This window comes from Osmerus eperlanus, chromosome 12 (genome assembly GCF_963692335.1).
Source record: "Osmerus eperlanus chromosome 12, fOsmEpe2.1, whole genome shotgun sequence".
NCBI lineage: Eukaryota > Metazoa > Chordata > Actinopteri > Osmeriformes > Osmeridae > Osmerus > Osmerus eperlanus.
In genome coordinates, this window is record NC_085029.1 from 16,391,494 (window position 1) to 16,410,954 (window position 19,461).

Consider the following 19,461-nt stretch of genomic DNA (forward strand, 5'->3'; position numbering starts at 1 on the left):
GTTGTGCTTCTGTGTCTGTGTGAAACTGAAGCCGCATTTTGACAGCCCGCTACGCATAAGTGGCAATTTACATGATGAGCTGAGCTTTTGCTTGCAGTTGGGTGTGTTTACGGTGTCATGTGCTGTGTGTGTTCCCTTTCAGCGACGAGTCTATTTATTTACACTGTCAGAATTAGCTGATGTGTCTACTCTGACAGGCCTGTTATGCATTATTTATCCTTGGCCTTAATAAACATATATTTCCCACCCAGTGTATCAAATACCCCTGGGGTGAATATAGTTTACTTCTTTTTTATTTTACTTTATCTGTTTCTTAAGTTCAAACTTTGGATGTTAAACCATAATTTGTATGCTGTTAGACATATTTTGTGTAGTACAATATTACCCTTTTAGCATTTCAGGGAATTCTGATCATTCTGTCACTGAAATGCTTTTTTGAAAATGCTTCCATGCTGAAAGCCTGATTGTAACTCTCTCCATCTCTTTCTCCTTTCAGGTGGTGCTTGTGTTTGCTCTAAGCATCGGGGCCCTTGTAATATACTTCATCGATTCCTCAGAGTAAGTGTTCATCTCCACTTCATGTTCTAGTAGTTTTTCTTGGTTTCTCATAGAAGTGTCTCTATGAAAGGGTCTACTGTCTACTGTCTGTCATATGACAGACTGAGCTTATGTTGAAATACATCTTGTCATGACTCGTGAGACATTCTCTGTTCTTTATTGTTGGTGTCACTTGTTGAGTTTTTATACTTGTCTCTGATTTTGTATCCACCCCCTTCAGTACTGTTTTAACTCTGATGGGTCTGTGAGTAGGCTTGAAAAGCGTCCTGTCCCTTCTAAAACTGATAACTCCAGTAAATCCCTTCCAGGTAGCTGTCCTTGCAGGGGCTTACTGTCAATTTCAGCCGCCAACAATCCTTGCTCACAGATGAAATTGCTTACTGTCTGTAATGCAAGGATCAGAGCCTCTCGGGGCCAGCGGGAAAGACCAGGAAGTGTCTGTCCCCATAACAATGGCCTTCTCTCACTAAGTGTGAGGAAAAGGAACACCCGTTTAGATTTTTCCTGTTTTTTTGCTTAACCCTTGTGCTGCCTTCGGGTCACGTGACCCAAAGGTTCATAACGAACCATCGTTGTGTTTACCCAATTTTACCCAATACAAAAACAAATAAAAATAATTTTCTTTTAACCTTTGCAATGTGGGGGGTCTGAGACAGCCCAACAGTTAAAAGAAAATGCTTCACTTTGTTTTTGTATGAGGTAAAGTTGTCGCACAAGGGTTAAAAAAAAAAGGGTCTACGCTGCTAGCTGGCTGAGGATGCTGCTAGAAAGGAAGAGCCATTAGACAGCAGAGCAAAACAAAAGGAGACACGCATGTGTACGGCCCAGAGAACAGAGAGAACGGGCGCAGGAAATGAGTGTGTTTCCCAGGTACTGACCGCACTCACACAGGCTGCCCGGCGCTTTCCAAATCAATACATCTTGTTAGGCAGGCTTCTGAAGACAACTGTGTGTGTTAGGCTGGGACGTGGTTCACGAGTCTGCTCTTGTTACATTATCCAAACAGACCCAGGTAGAATTACGTCCCCTGCAATATACCATCTGTGGTCCCCACCCCACCCCCCCACCCTCTCTCCTTAGTTGGAGTGTCAAAGAAGACTCCCTTATCACATGATGAAGAAGACTCCCTTATCACATGATAAAGAAGGGCCCTTTGAACTCTGCTGACTTCCTATTTGACCTTGTAGTCTTGTAATCACTCTCTTGCAGATCCCTTCTCAGGTTGTTGGAAGCTTCATGAATGCTGGGGGGGCGGGGCCATGGGGGAGGTGGGGGGCGGACGGTTTCGAATCACCTTTTCATTATTACAGACTGTATTCTTTCTCCGATGGTGCTTCCAAGCATTGTGGGCAGCCTCACAGCTCTCCCTTGGCCTGAGGAGCAGCTCTGCTCTCTCTTGCATGCAGGCTAAAGAGACAGCAGGTTGTAATAGATACGGCCCTTCCTGTAATTAGCCTTGTGTGCCCACTGAAGCGTTGTACAGCCAGAGAGGCAGACCTTGCAGCAGAGTGGCACGAGGGAAACGACAGAGAGAAGTCAACAGGCGGGGCACTCTTTGCTCTCTCTAAAGAACACTGGGATCCACACAGAGCAAAAGGGAAAATGGCTAAACAATCTGTTCTTTTTGTTGACCTAGAAGTGTTCAGGGACGTTAACTGATCTTCTCTGTTGTAATTGTACTGTACTAAGGATGATGTGTGAATCGTTCATTCCCCAAATGTGTTTTTTAAGTCTATTTATTAGTCAATTCATATCCTTTGTAAAATCGCGTTTCGTTTGGCAATGCTTTGTTTTTGATGGGAACATTTTAAAAGTAAATTGTGAAACCCTTTCTTAAGTCTGACAAAGGCATTGAGATCCAGCCTCTTCGCATCAGAGTAAAGCAACAGTATAAAAGGAGAAAGAGAGTGAGGGGGAGAGGGAGGTGTGGATAGAGAGGGCCGCAGAGAGTTATGCTCTCAATAATGGCTGCAGCACTCCCTGCCTGACCAGGCTCATTCTGTTCAACCTCACAGCAGACCAGACCTCTGTGTGACCAGACCTCCACTCTGTCATGTTCCCATGAGGGACTGTGGGTTGATAGACTCAGGATGGAATACGTTCGCAGCAGGAGGATGAAACTGTGTAGCGCGCTTCAACTAACAGCCACCGGCTCACTGAAAGTGACCTAATGAGGCCTAATGTTTCTATGACATTGACTTTTATACACTGCAAAGAATAGTTCATATTCAGGGATGTTCAGACATAACCTGCTGTATTAAACAGGAAATACACTGATTGTCACAATATTAGACTATTAGACCTGCTGGAAGTTACCCCCAGAAGGTGTTTTAGTGTCTCTACCAAGTTCTATTTGAGGAGAGTATTAGTCATACGATAGGGAAGTGATTTTTGTTTACTTTTTTCATATAACGACAGCATCCAGATCTAAAGAGAAGCAGGATATTAACCCAGCTCTCTGGGTCTAATGGTTTCCTGTGGAGCTCCTTAAGGTTCAGTGAAGGTTCAGGTTTGCTCGGCACGGCTGAAGAACCACGTCACAAACAGCATGATGACAAACGTAGGAGTCCTTTTCCATCACTGATTACTCAGGCTGTACTTAACAAGATGAAACATCCTCGTGCTTATTGTAATTGTGTTGTTTGTCTGTTGTTCTTATTTATTGTTGATTGGCCCTATTTGATGATTTTGTACAGCACTTTGGTCGGCATTGGCTGTTTTTAAATGTGCTCTATAAATAAAAATGACTTGACTTGATCCTTCACACTGACAAGAAGCATGCTACTAATACTAACAGCTTGTCCATCGTCTCACTTGAATGTATTTTTTCCCAGTGAACAAGGAGGAATGCAACAGGAGCTAATTGTGCCAAGCTTTGTCCTGTCGATCATGATTCAGTTTCACCTGGAACCAAGGGGACTTCTGGGACAGCTGTGTTTATTCTATATTTAGAGCCTCTGCAACAGTGTGCTCTCTGATATCTATGCTGTGTGGATGGGCATGTATGGTCTAGTCCAGCGATCACCAACCTGTGGGCCACGGCCTAACCCTAACCCGCCAAACCAATGAAAACTTAAAGTATGAAAAATTAAAATATGTATATATACTGTTGGTAAATTATTATAAAAATTATTACAAATTTTAATTTTTAACTTTAATTCATCCTGACCGAAACGCCGATAGATATGCTTGGCACGTTGACAAAAGACTATAAGCTATGCATTTATATAGCGCCTTTCTACCTTAGCGGCACTCAAAGCGCTTTACAATGTTTGCCTCTCATTCACCCATTCATACTCTCAATCACACATACCTACGGCAGCGAGCTACCATGCAAGGCGCCGGCCTGCCCATCGGGAGCAACTTGTTTAGAGTCTTGCTCAAGGATCCTTCGGCACATGGCCTGGGAGGAGTCGGGGATCAAACCGCCAACCTTGCGATTAACAGACAACCCTCTCTACCCCCTGAGCCACAGCCGCCCCATGAAATTGCCGTATCAAATCAGTCACATAAAAATTAAAATCCCCCAAATTCTCGTGAGTGAACCGTTTGGCTCCCGTGGTGTTGTTAAACATGTGTGATAAACGCGAATTAAGTGAACCGATGTGTAGGATGGCTGCAAAAATATTTGAGCTATGCAAGTGGGCCGCAAAGTGGAAAAGGTCGGGAAAGGCTGGACTAGCCTATATGGGTCTGTGTAGCTCCACTGTGTGTTCAGGTGAGGCAGGGATTCTCAGTACGGCACTGTCACCCCTGTACATACGTTTACCACAGCCTTTTCTGTCACAAGATCATTCGTTTCACAGGGTGTGTTGTTCTGTTCTCAGGTGGTCAATGTGCTTACAGTTATAACCACATTCTCTCTTTATTGGGATTCTTAGTGCCAGATTCAAGCTTTTCTGAGGGTGAGACTGCATCCCATTGCTAACACTTGCTATGGCTGCCTGACCACTTAAGATAAACCCTAACCCTGCATGCAGTTAACCCTTAAACTACTGCTATAGCTCCCCATATCCCTTAGTCCCTAACCCCCCATCCATCCTAAACAGCACTCATTACAGTCCGAACGGAGGATAACTCCTTTGACATGAAAAGGAAAAAAACTGTAATGACACACCTAACGAATGTGAACAGCTGGGATGTCGAATCTGCTCACTCCTAAGAGTCAATGAGAGTCGGAGGAGAGGATGCAGTTATTTAAGGGTTAATGAAGGAAATCGACCTATATGATTATTTGCTTGTGTGACAAAGTGCATGTTGTCTTCCAAACAGACAACCCATTTGGAGAGACCTACTTTTGCACTTGAATTATTTGGGGGGTCAAAATGCATTTCCAGGGAAGGAGAGTGCATTGTTTTTTGTTTTCATAAAAATGCATTGAAACATCAACATTTTACATTTGTCTTCTTAATGGAACCTAATGACAACAAATGAGGAATCTAACAACTTGTTGTTCTCTTTTGCTTCCAGCCCAATTGAGTCCTGTCAGAATTTCTACAAAGACTTCACGTTACAGATCGACATGGCGTTCAACATTTTCTTCCTGTTGTACTTTGGTCTACGTGTAAGTACAACATACAAACGTGAAGACGCATTCTGTGGATGGAGGATCAGAATATTGATAAATAGTCTCACAAAAATGTGTTTCCTTCAACAGTTCATCGCGGCCAATGACAAGCTGTGGTTCTGGCTTGAGGTGAACTCTGTGGTGGACTTCTTCACGGTTCCTCCTGTGTTTGTTTCTGTCTACTTGAACAGGAGCTGGCTTGGTAAGGATACCACACCATCTCTTACGCAGAAAACAGCTGCCGGGCTTTGGAACAAGCGTGGTGGAGTAGATATCAAGGTTTTTGTGGATTGAAGTAGAGTCTGCAGTGCCACCCAGTGGTTATCATGGGCAGAACAGTTGAGTTTGCGATCATAAGCCTCAGTTTAGGAAGCAATAGTACACTGGTATTCAGTTACTTCAGATGTGTGTTTAGAGACGTAAAGCGCTACATGTAGATGGTTAAAAGTCCCCAGATTTTTAAATAAGATTGCCCATAGCAATTCCCATGTTTTCCAACTACAACTGCTTGTTAAAGGATATGTGAGGGCTGCAAGATCAGATGTGGTGGTGAAGAGTTGAGTCATGACGGTAGATCTGCATCTCCTGGGCAGAGCTCATTTGCCTTTCAAACCTTGCAGTGCCTGATTGAAATTGGTCTGTGATTAAAGATGGAAACAGTACATGAAGGGATGTAAAGATAATAGGCTTTTGTTGCTGACCACTGCATCGAAATAGAAGTCAATCTGCTAAATGTGTGAAGCTCATCACCAGAGAGGCCTGGTAGGGAATTAGAAGATTAGAGGTGATTTCCTGTTCCATGACAGATGTGGATCTGTGTCTCCCATCACCTGTCAATCAGAGATGGTACCGGTCACACCCACCCCTACTTGGCACCTCACTTAGCCGCTCTGCAACCTTTTGGCCACTCAGTCTTAGCAGAAGGATGTTGAAAGGTGTGCTGTTGAATGATGACTTTAAAGAGTGTAGGTTTCTGTGTAAAACAGCGCCGTCTGGTGGTCTTCTGAGAGTTAGCATCCACTGTTATTCCAAAACTCGCTCCAGTTAGACAGTTTACTGTACATAATTCTGGTTAAGCTTGTTAATGCATAAACTCTTGGAATAATTCCTTATAGTATATATCAAATGGATATATACTATGGATATATACTGGACCTTTCTGAATGAATCCACTTCATGTCATGATCCATCTCGTCTGAATTGTGTCTGAACATTTTACATTTACATTTAGTCATTTAGCAGACGCTCTTATCCAGAGCGACTTACAGTAAGTACAGGGACATTCCCCCGAGGCAAGTAGGGTGAAGTGCCTTGCCCAAGGACACAACGTCAGTTGGCATGACCGGGAATCGAACTGGCAACCTTCGGATTACTAGCCCGATTCCCTAACCGCTCAGCCACCTGACTCCCCACATTTTGGCACATACAGTACCACATACAGTACCACATACAGTACCACGTGCAAAAACACACAGTTAAAGCACGGAGATCTCTGATATGGAAATGTACAGGTTCATTAAGGATCCCAGCTGTCACTGGCCGCCTGCTACACACCCACAAACAGAATCCAAGTTACTCTGTTACGGTAGTTGATGTCCTAAATCTCTCACAGTAGCTCTTATGCTTTAGCTGGGAGGTTGAAAAACTAGAAATAAGGTACGTTACAGTATCTAACATCTTTTTTTACTATTTAATAGCTTTATGGAAGCACTTTGAGTGGGTGAAACCCATTACCCATTTGGAAATGATAGCCATGGCAGATAATTTCAAATCCAAATGTTCCAGCTTTTTGCTCTTGAGCTGAAAAGTAAACACTGAAAGAGGCTTTTAGCATTAAGCTGTTGAAACTAGCCTGAAATGATCCCATCTGTTCATTCGGTGAATAAAACAAAAAATGCTTTTGGTGCTTTCACCACAGCACTTGTTGAAGTATGTTCATGATGAAGGGTACATTTTAGTTTTTAAATGCAGAACCATTACAAGTTACAGTTACATTACAGTACAACTGTTGCTTTTAACTGTTGCCTTACATGTGTTGACTGGTTGTGTGTGTGTGTCTTTACATAGTCAGCTTGAAGTCAACAAGTCACCATTCTTGGGTGACATCCGTTAGGATCAATACTGGATTATTGCTTGTTTGCTAAATCCTGTGATGAATTCAATGATTGTCAAAGCCTTTCATCTTGCAATACTGTGGTGTAAAACTTGATCTCTGATGCATTAGATTATTTTCCAACCACTAAGATTACTGCATCAAATGACAACTGGCAGGGGCAGAATAGGAACACATTGTACTGCAGTAAGGCTGTGAGAAGCTGTGCATTGTCCCAACTGCTGAACAGACTTGCAGTCTGGCCTCTGCCTTTCCCTGTGCGAATCCTAAAGGAGCTTATGCTGTAATATCCTGATGGGAACGGGTTTGTTTTAAGCTCGCGGCGCACCACTGATCATAACGAGTATTCCAGGAGTGTCTGTGATAAATCTGATCATGACGCGTCTCCAGCAACATGGATCTGTTGTCGTGACCCCTCCTGGGACCCCCTGCCTGGTGGGCGTTCAAACCTGTTTGTCTTTTCCGTGGATGTGGAGAGAGCTTCTGACTTGCCCCACCACGAGGAGAGAGCGAAGGAGCCAATAGAGGAAGCTGATATAAGGGGAGGGGTCATCCAATACCAGCACTTCTGAAACCCTCAGAAGAGGGGCTGTTCGGACACTGACGAGCACGGGGTAACTTGATTCGGAGAGCTTTGCGGTCCTGCCAGAAGCATTTGTCCGTCTTAAAGCATGATCCCGACTAAAATGCTGGTGTACAGAGGGCCCGATGGGGGCACGCGTTCAGAAACGTTGGTAACGACACGGAGGCGCAAGAAATCGTGCGGGGATCTCTTTCAGAACGGCTACAGGGTCAAAATGGGTCACGGACAGGCCTGTGAGAAGAAGGACCAGGATAACCTGTGCCACAGTTTGATCTCCTGCTTCCGTGTGATATCATACTGGGGTAAGACCTGTATGGTGTCTCCTGTACAGCACACGCTTTGGCGTAGTTTCACCCAAAATCTCCACTGCGGACAGTAATCAGGATTTGTATTGTTTGCCATCTGTCCGAATCGCAAACGCAAAACTGACTTACCTAGAGGGTTTATTCTGTGTATTATTGGTAGTATAATTTGCAGTAGTTGCAGGATTATTTGCCTTTCGGTGCAAATGAAGATGGATTTCACTTGATTTGTTTAACCAAGAGATTATTTTTGATTATTTATTCATTTCTTGAGATGAAAACTATTTACATTCAGTCACAGGCAGATTCCACTGACAGATGCTTCTCCTTTGTTATTTGTTTTTAGATTTTTTGTGAGAAATCTTTTGGTTTGTGGTGGAGGTTTGTTAGTCTGCATCTCTGTATTTGATCATGGTCACAATACAGCATTTAATCTGTAAGCGGATGTTTAGGGTATTATCTCCTGTTGATCAACTGTTGGGGGTTTTGGGTCAAAATATATTTTTGAAAGAGGAGATGACACTCTTTTTAATTAGTATGATCGATGCTCCTTTGCGAGATTACATACTTACTGTATCTGTTGCATTTTCATCATCTTTTCACTGGTTGCATGTGTCTTCATTCACTAGAATGTGTTACTGACCTGTGCCCCATTGTAGCAACTACCCAGTGTGTGCGTTAGACAGTGCTGGAGTCGATCATGTTGTAACTACTAGGTAGTGAGGGAGTCAGGTGGCTGAGCGGTTAGGGAGTTGGGCTGGTAAACTGAAGGTTACCGGTTTGATTCCCGGCTGTGCTGAATGACGTTGTGTCCTTGGGCAAGGCACTTCACCCTACTTGCCTCGGGGGGGAATGTCCCTGTACTTACTGTAAGTCGCTCTGGATAAGAGCGTCTGCTAAATGACTAAATGTAAATGTAGTGTGATGTGTTGTTGCCTGTGTGAAGCGAGTGTACATGGTTACCTGAGGTAGCTCTCTTCACAACACATGGTCACATGACTGGTGGTCACATGACTGATGGTCACATGACTGATGGTCACATGACTGATGGTCACATGACTGATGGTCACATGACTGATGGTCACATGACTGGGACATCTTTTCCCTTGACCTCTTGGCAGAGTTCTCAGATTTTAGATTATTTTTTTCTTTTAATACCTGCAAATTTGGGATTTGACGTCATGGCTGGTACCCACTCAGCTGGGAGCGTCCACCTGCCTTGACTCTAATCCACGTTTTGATCTCTCTCTCTATTTGTCTTTTACTCTTCAGTAATGAAAAACGTGTCTGTTAGACACACCGGTGCTTTGTGACTTTGAGTCTCTCCTCAAGATTAAAGCACATGAGATGTGTATTTAGTCAGACAGTTGACGAAACTGAGGTTGTTTGCTTGTTGCTACTTCGCACCTCCAGCTCTGCTGCTTTGTGTTACGGTGGTTTGAAAGGCCTGCGATTGGCTGTGTGTCGTTTCTCAGTGCTATGAATCCAATGAAGATGTTAAAAATGGATGATCGCTTCAAAGGTACGATATTTGAAATGTTTTGATGGAATGCAGGCAGGTGATACAGTATTGTATGTGATTAGTTTGTAAAGTTTACAATCTGAATCGTAAAATGTTTCTTTTTTTCTCACACAGGCTTGAGGTTTTTAAGAGCCTTAAGATTGATACAGTTCTCAGAAATATTACAGTTTTTGAATATATTAAAAACAAGGTAAGTGCACTATTATATTACAACTGCATTGCGAGGGCTATTATTAACACCTGTTATGCAATGTGTAACACTTATGCATGTTAGTCTTGTTATTTGATATTGTAGTTAAATTATAATTGAATTACAATTGTTTAGTTACTTGTGTTTTTTCTGTTTTGCCTTTACTTGGTTTTGTGTTTGTTAACCATGTGTGAAAACAACTTACCCCCAGACATGTTACTGGATCTAAGAACATGTTCATATGGAAGAAATTAACGGCATCTATTGCTATATAGAATTCCTACACATTATATTTTACATGAAATATGTAGTTTTATGACTGCAAATCGGATGATGAAGAGACAACTAGATTGTCCAGTGCTGCTTTCCTCTTTTGAATCCGTTCAGAGTGCAAGGTTACAGCGATGCTTTTCTACATCAGACATCATGAAGCTAACTGTGAGCAGTGTCCACACTGCTTAGAATTAAAGCTTTTTGCACAGATTGAATTAAAGCTTTTTGCACAGATGTCAGGAAGAGCTTATAGATCAACAAAATGTTTTAGAATAATCCCTTCACTCGTTCAATCAGAGGAAGGTAAGGCCAGAACTCTGCGTAGGAATGGACCCATATCAGACTCGGACCGACCAGAACAATGTTGTTTTCCCTTACATGAGAATCGAATAGGAACAAATGTGTATCTCCTATTCCTTTTGATATTTTAAAGATTGCACGTTCTGGATGTTGACAGTAATCAATGGTGTCGTATTCATTTTATTTAGAACCCCACTAGAATACATTAACATCATACAGCTTTTGAATCTATATTCTGGGATGAGAATCTGAGGGGCGTGGCTGGCTACTAGCTGTTACCCCATGGGACATTCCTTTAGGCCCTGTTACAAAAACACCTGTTGTGCAAGGAACACACTGTACATTTACTGTATTTATAGCATATCTACAGTACTGCTTCAGTGTTATGGTGAATTAATGTGTGTGATGAACATATGGGAGTCGTGGATTGATATACAATAACTTTCCAGTGGCCAGGTTGCATTCTTGTCTGGTAATTTCATTTGTCAATATTGACCGATGATATCCGGCTCTTGTTTTTAATAGCAACTCCATAAAACTGGTGAACTTGTGTTCCATCTTCATAAGCACGTGGCTAACAGCAGCTGGATTCATACATTTGGTAAGTTAAGGCCCTTGCAAACTGAGTACGACATTTTCGTATGCGTTTTTTCGCAATCGTCAGCCTCAACATTCAGTGGCTCTGAATTGCCCAAAAAAACTATCAAAATGCTGGCTATGGATGCGAATACGCAGAAAATCGAACCCTATCCGAACTTTTTTTTGACGGCCGAAAGTTTCGGAGGCAGTGTGTAAGCGCGATTGACATAACGTGAGGTCGTATTTATTTTTTTACGTGCGAACATTTCGGATACGAATTTCGGACTCAGTGTGCAATGGCCTTTACTCTGAGCAAAACGGGCAACATGGGACTAGCTAAGTATGATTGTTCTGCAGTGTAAGACTCCGTGCATGTCTCTTCTCTGGAGCTTCTGGTGTTGAACGTAAAGTGTTTTGACTTGTATTGCAGGTGGAGAACTCAGGAGACCCTTGGGAAAACTTCCAGAATTCCCAAGACCTTTCCTATTGGGAATGTGTGTACTTACTCATGGTCACCATGTCCACTGTAGGCTATGGAGACGTTTATGCAAAAACCACCCTGGGTCGTCTTTTCATGGTCTTCTTCATCCTCGGTGGTTTGGTAAAAAATCCCTCTATTATATTACACCTGCTTGAATCCTTTACACAGCAGACCTCCAGACATCATGACCATGATGTTCCCAGATGCCGGAAGGCCTTTAGAGTCTGACTAACGTTAAGATAAAAACTGCCAGTTGTCTTATACTCTCTGGGTGTGTTGCTCAGTCGCACAAGGAAATATACTGTTTGTGTAATGCACTGTAAATGAAAACACACTATACATAATACTAACGGGTGCTATGTGATGATTGTATACTAAAGTAATTGTGTACTTAAGGAATAGGCAATATTCTCCATACCGTTGCATAGTTATAGCATTGTTTACTGTTATGACTCTAATAATTGGTCGGAGGATGTTTTTGTATAATGGTTGTTTTTACTCAGAGGAAATGCAGTTTTAGGTGGTCACATTTTGCTTTCCTCCCCACATTCCAACAAACACAGTTTGGGCTATGATCTGTAGAACAGCCTGATGTTAAACGTGGCACTGCAGTCTCCTAACAATTCTTTTTATGAGAGTGGATGTTTTACGACAAAGTATTTTAAAACAAGATAAACTTTTCACTGAGACTGTTCAAAACATTCAGTGAAAGAAACCAAGGGTTACAGTGAGGTCAGAATCATCCTGCATGACTGGACACTTTCACCGAAAATTATTAAACGGTGGTTTAAGCAATACAGTGTTGCGTCACTGTAACATGCAAGTTACAGTGGAGGGAGTCAGGTGGCTGAGTGGTGAGGGAATCGGGCTAGTAATCCGAAGGTTGCCAGTTCGATTCCCGGTCATGCCAACTGACGTTGTGTCCTTGGGCAAGGCACTTCACCCTACTTGCCTCGGGGAGATGTCCCTGTACTTACTGTAAGTCGCTATGGATAAGAGCGTCTGCTAAATGACTAAATGTAAATGTAAGTTTATGTAACACAAGGTGACTGTTTCTTGCCATCGTGAGTCTGTTTTGCCCAACATCGACATCAGTAATGTACTTCATGTACTCCAGTAACAAGCCACGTCCAATCAGGCTGTTCTTCTCATGACCGAACACGGTGTTTGTTGGACTAAACATGGCACTCAGGATTTTTCTTTCTTATTCTCCCTCTTTTTCAATCACAAATTGACAATTATGTCATTGTGGTGTCCGTTGTCCAGTTTTATTTTAATTTTTTTTATATATCAATATAAAACACATATCCGTAAAAAATGCTTAAATATTTTATACGTTTCTTTTTTTCCTTTGTAGTATATATATATATTCTATATATATATCTCAACTTGTCAAGAGCCATTTACAGTTTTTCACCTTTGTATTCAATTCACTTTTACATTTTTAACTGGCTTTTCGTCAACACTGTAGCATTCTTTTTTTCCAGATTTTACGGATATCTTAAAAGTACAAGTAGAAGTCCTGCTCTTCTTCTTCTTTTTCTTCTTCTGTCTCCTATCTTCTCCTTAGGCCATGTTTGCAAGCTACGTCCCTGAAATCATAGAGTTAATAGGCAACCGCAAGAAATATGGTGGTTCCTATAGTGCGGTTAATGGGAGAAAGTAAGTATTCCAGGAGGCTCTGCTGCCTCCGAAGCAGTAGAGCCTTCGCTGCATGCCTTGTCTTTTTCTGTTCCATGCATGTAGGCCATGTTTGCTCGCTACGTGCCAGAAATTGCAGCTCTCATCCTTAATCGGAAGAAATATGGAGGGAGTTATAACTCAACCAGAGGCAGAAAGTAAGTCAAACAAATAAACAACCCAAAACTGCTAAAAGGTGTGGTTTTGTGTGACTGACGTTGCCTCTCGTAGAGAGGAGTAGAGACCCTGATCTCTCAGTGGTGTTTTATGATCTCCAGATTTAAAGCAGTGATCCACAGTCACACAGTGGCTGGAGAGCTTGGCCAGGAAAAGCTTATGCCATTGCTTTGTATTTGTGTGCAAGCTTTCATTGCTTCAGAATATGAATAAATGTTTTGTTTAAGTGGATTTTAAATGTAATTTTCACTAAACGCTTGATTGTTACCTGTGCATACAGGCATCTGTTTACATGTTTGTGTCAGTGTTGTTTGTGTTTGCTGTGCATCATGCCCCCCCCCCCTCCATCCACCCCCCCCCTAAAATCCCTCCCCCCCTAAAAAAAAGTCATATTAGGATGGTTGACATTAGTTAAAGTTCCTATCAAACTCTTCAGTGCATTACACAAACTGTTTTTTGGACCCGTAAGGAAATAAATACAAATGCGCTGAGGCACTGATGTTTTACAGTCAAACAATACTGTTGATAACTAGTGAATATGGAAAAATAGAAGGACTATAAATATGGCAAATTCATAATTCAACTTCTGACTGGATCTGTGCTACTTAACTATCGACATCCCACATCTGCTTTGCCCACTTGAGCTTTCGCACGTCATCGCTTGCCAGTTCATTTTACATGGATCTTCTTGTTTTTCTAACTGGAAAAACAGCATCTATGTCTGATAATGAGGCATCGTTTTGCAAGCCCCGCTACATTCTTGGCCTTAATCTTCAGTCAGACTGGCACCAGATGGGCCCGAAACATCTCAAAATCTTAGGATTGGCATGCATACTTAAAAAGTTATTCTTGTGTTTCTCAAAACACAATAGGATTCTACTCTATAACACCCAATAACTCTGCTCTCAGACCAAGCAGTTTGTCTTGGCTCATTTTAGTATTTGTGTTGTTTATTTAGTTTTGAAGGATTCATGCCTGGTTTTGGAACATTTCTCTTGATCTGAATCCTGTTCTGTCCATCAAAGTTTGGATGCAAACATTTTCGGCAACCATACGCACTGCTGTATTTCACAGATATTCCTTTATCAATTAATTAATTGTATTGAACATTTCCTTTGTTTTCAAGTGTTTGCTAAAACAACTCATATTAATAATATTCTAAGATTAATATAATGTTGTGCCTTAGCTCAAATGCAGCAGTGTTTGTAAAAGTTTAACATTTTTTAAATTCATGCGTCAGAAATGAGTCTGAATTATCCTGTAGATTCTGGAGTTTAACTTGTTTAAAGCAGTATAATCAGGGAAGTAAAGATGGATGAGGTAAGGTTTCATTTACATTTACATTTAGTCATTTAGCAGACGCTCTTATCCAGAGCGACTTACAGTAAGTACAGGGACATTCCCCCGAGGCAAGTAGGGTGAAGTGCCTTGCCCAAGGACACAATCAGTTGGCATGACCGGGAATCAAACTGGCAACCTTCGGATTACTAGCCCGCTTCCCTCACCGCTCAGCCACCTGACTCCTAAGGGTTTCATCTTCAGATGTTTTCTCTTGCTTCCGACTTCATGCTCAATTTCTTTTCTGTTTTATGTGGCTAATATTTTTCAAAAGAAATATACATATTTTTCACTCTGCCTGAAAAATGTAATATCCATATTTAGAGTATTCACAAAGTTAAAAACATTAAAACATTTGAACATAAAGTAAGCACTGTCTGATGACTAACCTCAATGGTAAAGATCTCAGATTACTACATAATCTACGTAGGTAAATAGGTTGACAGAGTTCCACTGAATTCAAAGAGAAAATCACCATTGCAACATAACAATCCTGAACCCTGAATTCAATTGTTACAGGGGAATAGCGTTAATCCCCTGGCATACTTTCCCATAATGCAACAAGGTCACAGTCTAATGGAGCTGTATCCTTGGATTCAAGATGTCTAAAATCAGATCTTCCATGTAGATGTGGCTAACAATGGCATAATCTCAATTGAGTTATAATCCCATTTAATCTGTTACCGAAATGCATAATGTTTTTAGACCTCTGCCTTTGATTCAATCCCCAAATAAGAATTTAGTATTCTATATAAACCCTGATTATAAGGAATCTAGTTTGTCTAAAATATTCCTCACATACTCAGAATTTGAACGATCCCTTGCATCATTTCATTTTAGTTTCAGGATCAAGGCGAAAGATTTCATCATTATTTTACTAACTTTTCTGGGCTTCAAAATAATGTTTTGTCATCGTTTCTAAATCTAATTCTTTAGGCACATCGTGGTCTGTGGTCACATAACACTTGAGAGTGTTTCGAACTTCCTGAAAGACTTCCTACACAAGGACAGGGATGATGTCAATGTAGAAATTGTTTTTCTCCATAAGTAAGTACACCACAGTGTCCCGCCCCTAACTTTAACCCTCGACACAAACACACTTGGAATAAATGTCCAGGGAGAAGAGGCCTGCCCCCTGACCCGGTGTGTTAGCCTGCCAGTAACGTGCACTCTCCTCTTATGTCTTAGTATTTCCCCTAATCTTGAGCTGGAAGCCTTGTTCAAGCGCCACTTCACCCAAGTGGAGTTTTACCAAGGATCTGTTCTCAACCCACACGATCTGGCTAGAGTCAAGGTAACTGCTCCTTTGCCACGCAAAGCAAACTACGTTCAACATGTTTTTTTGTGTGTGGTGCACATCCAATTATACCTATACATTTGGTCTAATGTGGTTAATCTGAATAGTTCGATCTGCTTCTGTGATATCTCAGATTGAGTCAGCTGACGCCTGTCTGATTTTAGCCAACAAATACTGCGCCGACCCTGATGCAGAGGATGCGTCCAATATTATGAGGTGAGGCATGCTTTCAAAGCAAGAAAAAGCATTCAGCGTCTGAGTCCTCAGGAGAGTTCTGTTACCAAGGATACAATAAAAGAACCCCCCCCCCCTCCCCCAGCTCATGATCACTGCTGCTGCACATTTATTTCATGTATTTTAGTACAGGGCAAGTTCTTATCTTTGTGTTCTTCGTGACATTTCAGGGTGATATCCATCAAGAACTACCACCCGAAGATCAGAATCATCACTCAGATGTTGCAGTACCATAACAAGGTGAGCCTTTGAGGAAACCTAAAATACTCTTAATAACTACGGAACAACATGGCTGACATGTCATACCATGTTTTGGTGTCCGTAGGCCCACCTTTTAAACATTCCAAGTTGGAACTGGAAGGAGGGAGACGATGCGATTTGTCTTGCTGAGCTGAAGCTGGGGTTCATCGCTCAGAGCTGCCTGGCGCAGGGCCTGTCTACCATGTTGGCCAACCTGTTCTCCATGAGGTCCTTTATCAAGGTAGCCACAAGCCTGTCGGCAAGAGCAGAATATTTTAGAAGTACCTGATGTTCAAATTACGATGCACACTTGGGGTGCATCGGGGGGAATGTCTCTGTACTTACTGTAAGTCGCTCTGGATAAGAGTGTCTGCTAAATGTAAAATGTAAGGTACCGCCGCCCCGCTCTCTCCAACCCACAAGCCTGTCGGCAAGGGCAGAATATTTACAAAGTACATTTAGCAGACGCTCTTATCCAGAGCGACTTACAGTAAGTATAGGGACATTCCCCCGAGGCAAGTAGGGTGAAGTGCCTTGCCCAAGGACACAACGTCATTTGGCAGAGCCGGGGATCGAACCAGCAACCTTCTGATTACTAGCCCGATTCCCTAACCGCTCAGTCACCTGACTCCCAGTACCTGATGTTCACGTTAGAATGCACACTTGCATGTATTGTCTTTATTTAAGTTGGCTATTCTCTCTCTTTCACTGTCCATCCTAGATTGAAGAGGACACATGGCAGAAGTATTACCTGGAAGGTGTAGCCAATGAGATGTACACAGAGTATCTGTCCAGTGCCTTTGTAGGCTTATCCTTTCCCATGGTTTGCGAGTAAGTTTAGCTTTTCTCACACACATCCATTCTCTTTCTAACCCACTGACATGCTCGATATGCATGCGCACAGCATCCCAGTTGATTACATTTCTGATTCCTGTGCTGTTCTCTCCTAGACTCTGCTACGTCAAGCTTAAGCTGCTGCTGATAGCCATCGAGTACAAGTCTGATCAAAGAGAAAGCAGGTGAGTTTGATGTGTGGATCTTCTCCTGTGTTACTCACTGTTGTCTCGTGGTCCAGTTCCGATGTGCTCCAATGTGGGTTTTAAATGTGTTTTTATTCTGGCCGCAAATGTACCTCAACCCAACAAATATTTTCCTGTCTCTAGAAAACATCAACATTTGGTTTTGTCTCCTTGATTCATTATAACCACCCCTTTGTCTTTGGTAGTGTAGACATACACTGTATACAGATTAAACTCAGGACCAGAAGCTAACTTTGCCAAGTTGTATTTGTCCACAATGGAAAGCAATCTTCACATGAAATGGTAGACAGATAGCAATGTGAACTTAACAACGTAATTACTTTCTCTAACAATTGCCCTTCTTTTTGAGTAGCACCCTCATCAATCCTGGCAACCATGTTAAAATGCAGGAGGGAACTTTGGGGTTCTTTATTGCCAGTGATGCCAAAGAAGTGAAAAGGTAATACTTGCTGCATGTAAGATGTACAGTATACAACCAATACGGTATTAACATTGAAAAAGTATTTTAGAATATTTTGTTCTGAATGTTGATTTTGTTGTTGTAGGGCACTATTTTACTGCAAAGCTTGCCATGATGACATCACAGACCCTAAAAGGATTAAGAAATGTGGATGCAAGAGATGTAAGTGTTTCTCTTTAATTATCTCTTTGGTTTATTTACTGTGTAGTTCTACTGTGCTAATGGACCAAAGGGCTTAGAATGGTGTAAGTTCAATGTTGTTTGATTTGAAATTTAGATAACATTAGCATAACATTATGGTGATTAGATTATCTACAAAACCCTTGGTCCAAACCTGCAATGTCCAGCATTAATAATGAATCATAAATCCCTGTGATCGATGTATGTAAAAAGGTTAAATAAGATACTTTAAAACAACCGGTATAACATATCTGCATCTACAACATGCATATTAATATTTAACATAAAATATTTTCAGTCTGATTCAGTACATTAAACTATCCCATCTTAGATAGGTTTTTTCTTCAATATGCTAAAATGACTGTAGTTTTCCACGAGTAACTATTTTGACCACTACTATTAACCCAATGTTTAATGTATTCTCCCCCTGCTGCCTTGGAACATGAAAAAAAAATGTTTTAACCCTTCCTTCACTTTATAGTGATATATTGTGAGTAAAATGGGTTCCCTGTGCCCACAGCTGATAGAGGATAGATATGTTTGGATTTGACTATCCTGCTCTAGATGTTGCATGTACAGTGGTGGGTACTGGACCCTTCCATCATATCATCTGTTCTAAGTGCAAGGCAAACATTTAAAGTAGAACGAAGGCTGAGCAGGCAATATATGTAGTCCCTTATTTAATAGATTAGTGTCTATAAAGAGAACAGTGCGCCATGGACCCAATGTGGGCGTCATACCGGAGTTAACCACCAGATGTCCCCACAGCACATGGACAACATTCATTTGGTCAGAACACAGCACTAGTTGATGTTTTAACAGGAAGCAAGCAAAACATAAACATCATTTTTAGACAGCAAATACCCCCAAAAAATCAAGTTGGTGAGGGTATGAGTAAAAATAGACAGTAAATATAAAACTTTTTATATTTCTATCAACAACAAAAAAATCCTACAATTATTTGTGAAACCCACACAGCATAGTGATACGTTAACAATCCAGTCCGCTCTTCTAAATCAGTCAGTGTTGTGTGCCTTCAACCCATGTGTTTACGTTGCTAACAACATTTTGTTTGGTTATAACATATGCACTTTGAGAATGTCATATGAGAACAATGTTCTCATGGCTTTCAGCATAATGTTTCACACTTGTGTGCCATGTATGGTCTGCTAACCACCTACGTTGTGAAACATTTTCATCCCCAAACCTAATAACTTGTTTATTACCCCTCTTTTGCAAAGCTGTTGTATGTCATTTTGTTTAAAAAAATGACATACATGCATTTATTGACCTCTTCAGTAGAAGTCATAACCTCCATCATATTTACCTTTCAGTGGCTATGACAAG

At 41.5% G+C, this 19,461-nt stretch overlaps 1 protein-coding gene across 13 annotated transcripts in view; it reads left to right on the forward strand.

Annotated features, from left to right (window-relative positions):
- The window catches only part of LOC134031325 (calcium-activated potassium channel subunit alpha-1a-like), a 61,839-nt gene that overhangs the window by 24,241 nt on the left and 18,137 nt on the right, over window positions 1–19,461 (forward strand). For 7 of the 13 annotated variants that reach the window (XM_062474917.1, XM_062474911.1, XM_062474910.1 and 4 more), the window contains exons 3-18: window positions 497–558; window positions 5,029–5,122; window positions 5,216–5,327; window positions 9,760–9,835; window positions 10,934–11,009; window positions 11,418–11,588; window positions 13,039–13,130; window positions 15,600–15,710; window positions 15,852–15,957; window positions 16,094–16,176; window positions 16,365–16,434; window positions 16,520–16,675; window positions 17,156–17,265; window positions 17,385–17,453; window positions 17,827–17,913; window positions 18,020–18,096. In XM_062474917.1, the coding sequence (XP_062330901.1) occupies window positions 497–558; window positions 5,029–5,122; window positions 5,216–5,327; window positions 9,760–9,835; window positions 10,934–11,009; window positions 11,418–11,588; window positions 13,039–13,130; window positions 15,600–15,710; window positions 15,852–15,957; window positions 16,094–16,176; window positions 16,365–16,434; window positions 16,520–16,675; window positions 17,156–17,265; window positions 17,385–17,453; window positions 17,827–17,913; window positions 18,020–18,096 (1,552 nt within the window). Of the gene's footprint in view, window positions 1–496; window positions 559–5,028; window positions 5,123–5,215; window positions 5,328–6,800; window positions 8,124–9,054; window positions 9,646–9,759; window positions 9,836–10,933; window positions 11,010–11,417; window positions 11,589–13,038; window positions 13,131–13,214; window positions 13,307–15,599; window positions 15,711–15,851; window positions 15,958–16,093; window positions 16,177–16,364; window positions 16,435–16,519; window positions 16,676–17,155; window positions 17,266–17,384; window positions 17,454–17,826; window positions 17,914–18,019; window positions 18,097–18,595; window positions 18,605–19,461 lie in introns of those variants that run through there. The other 6 variants (XM_062474909.1, XM_062474914.1, XM_062474916.1 and 3 more) reach the window with 4 other exon arrangements.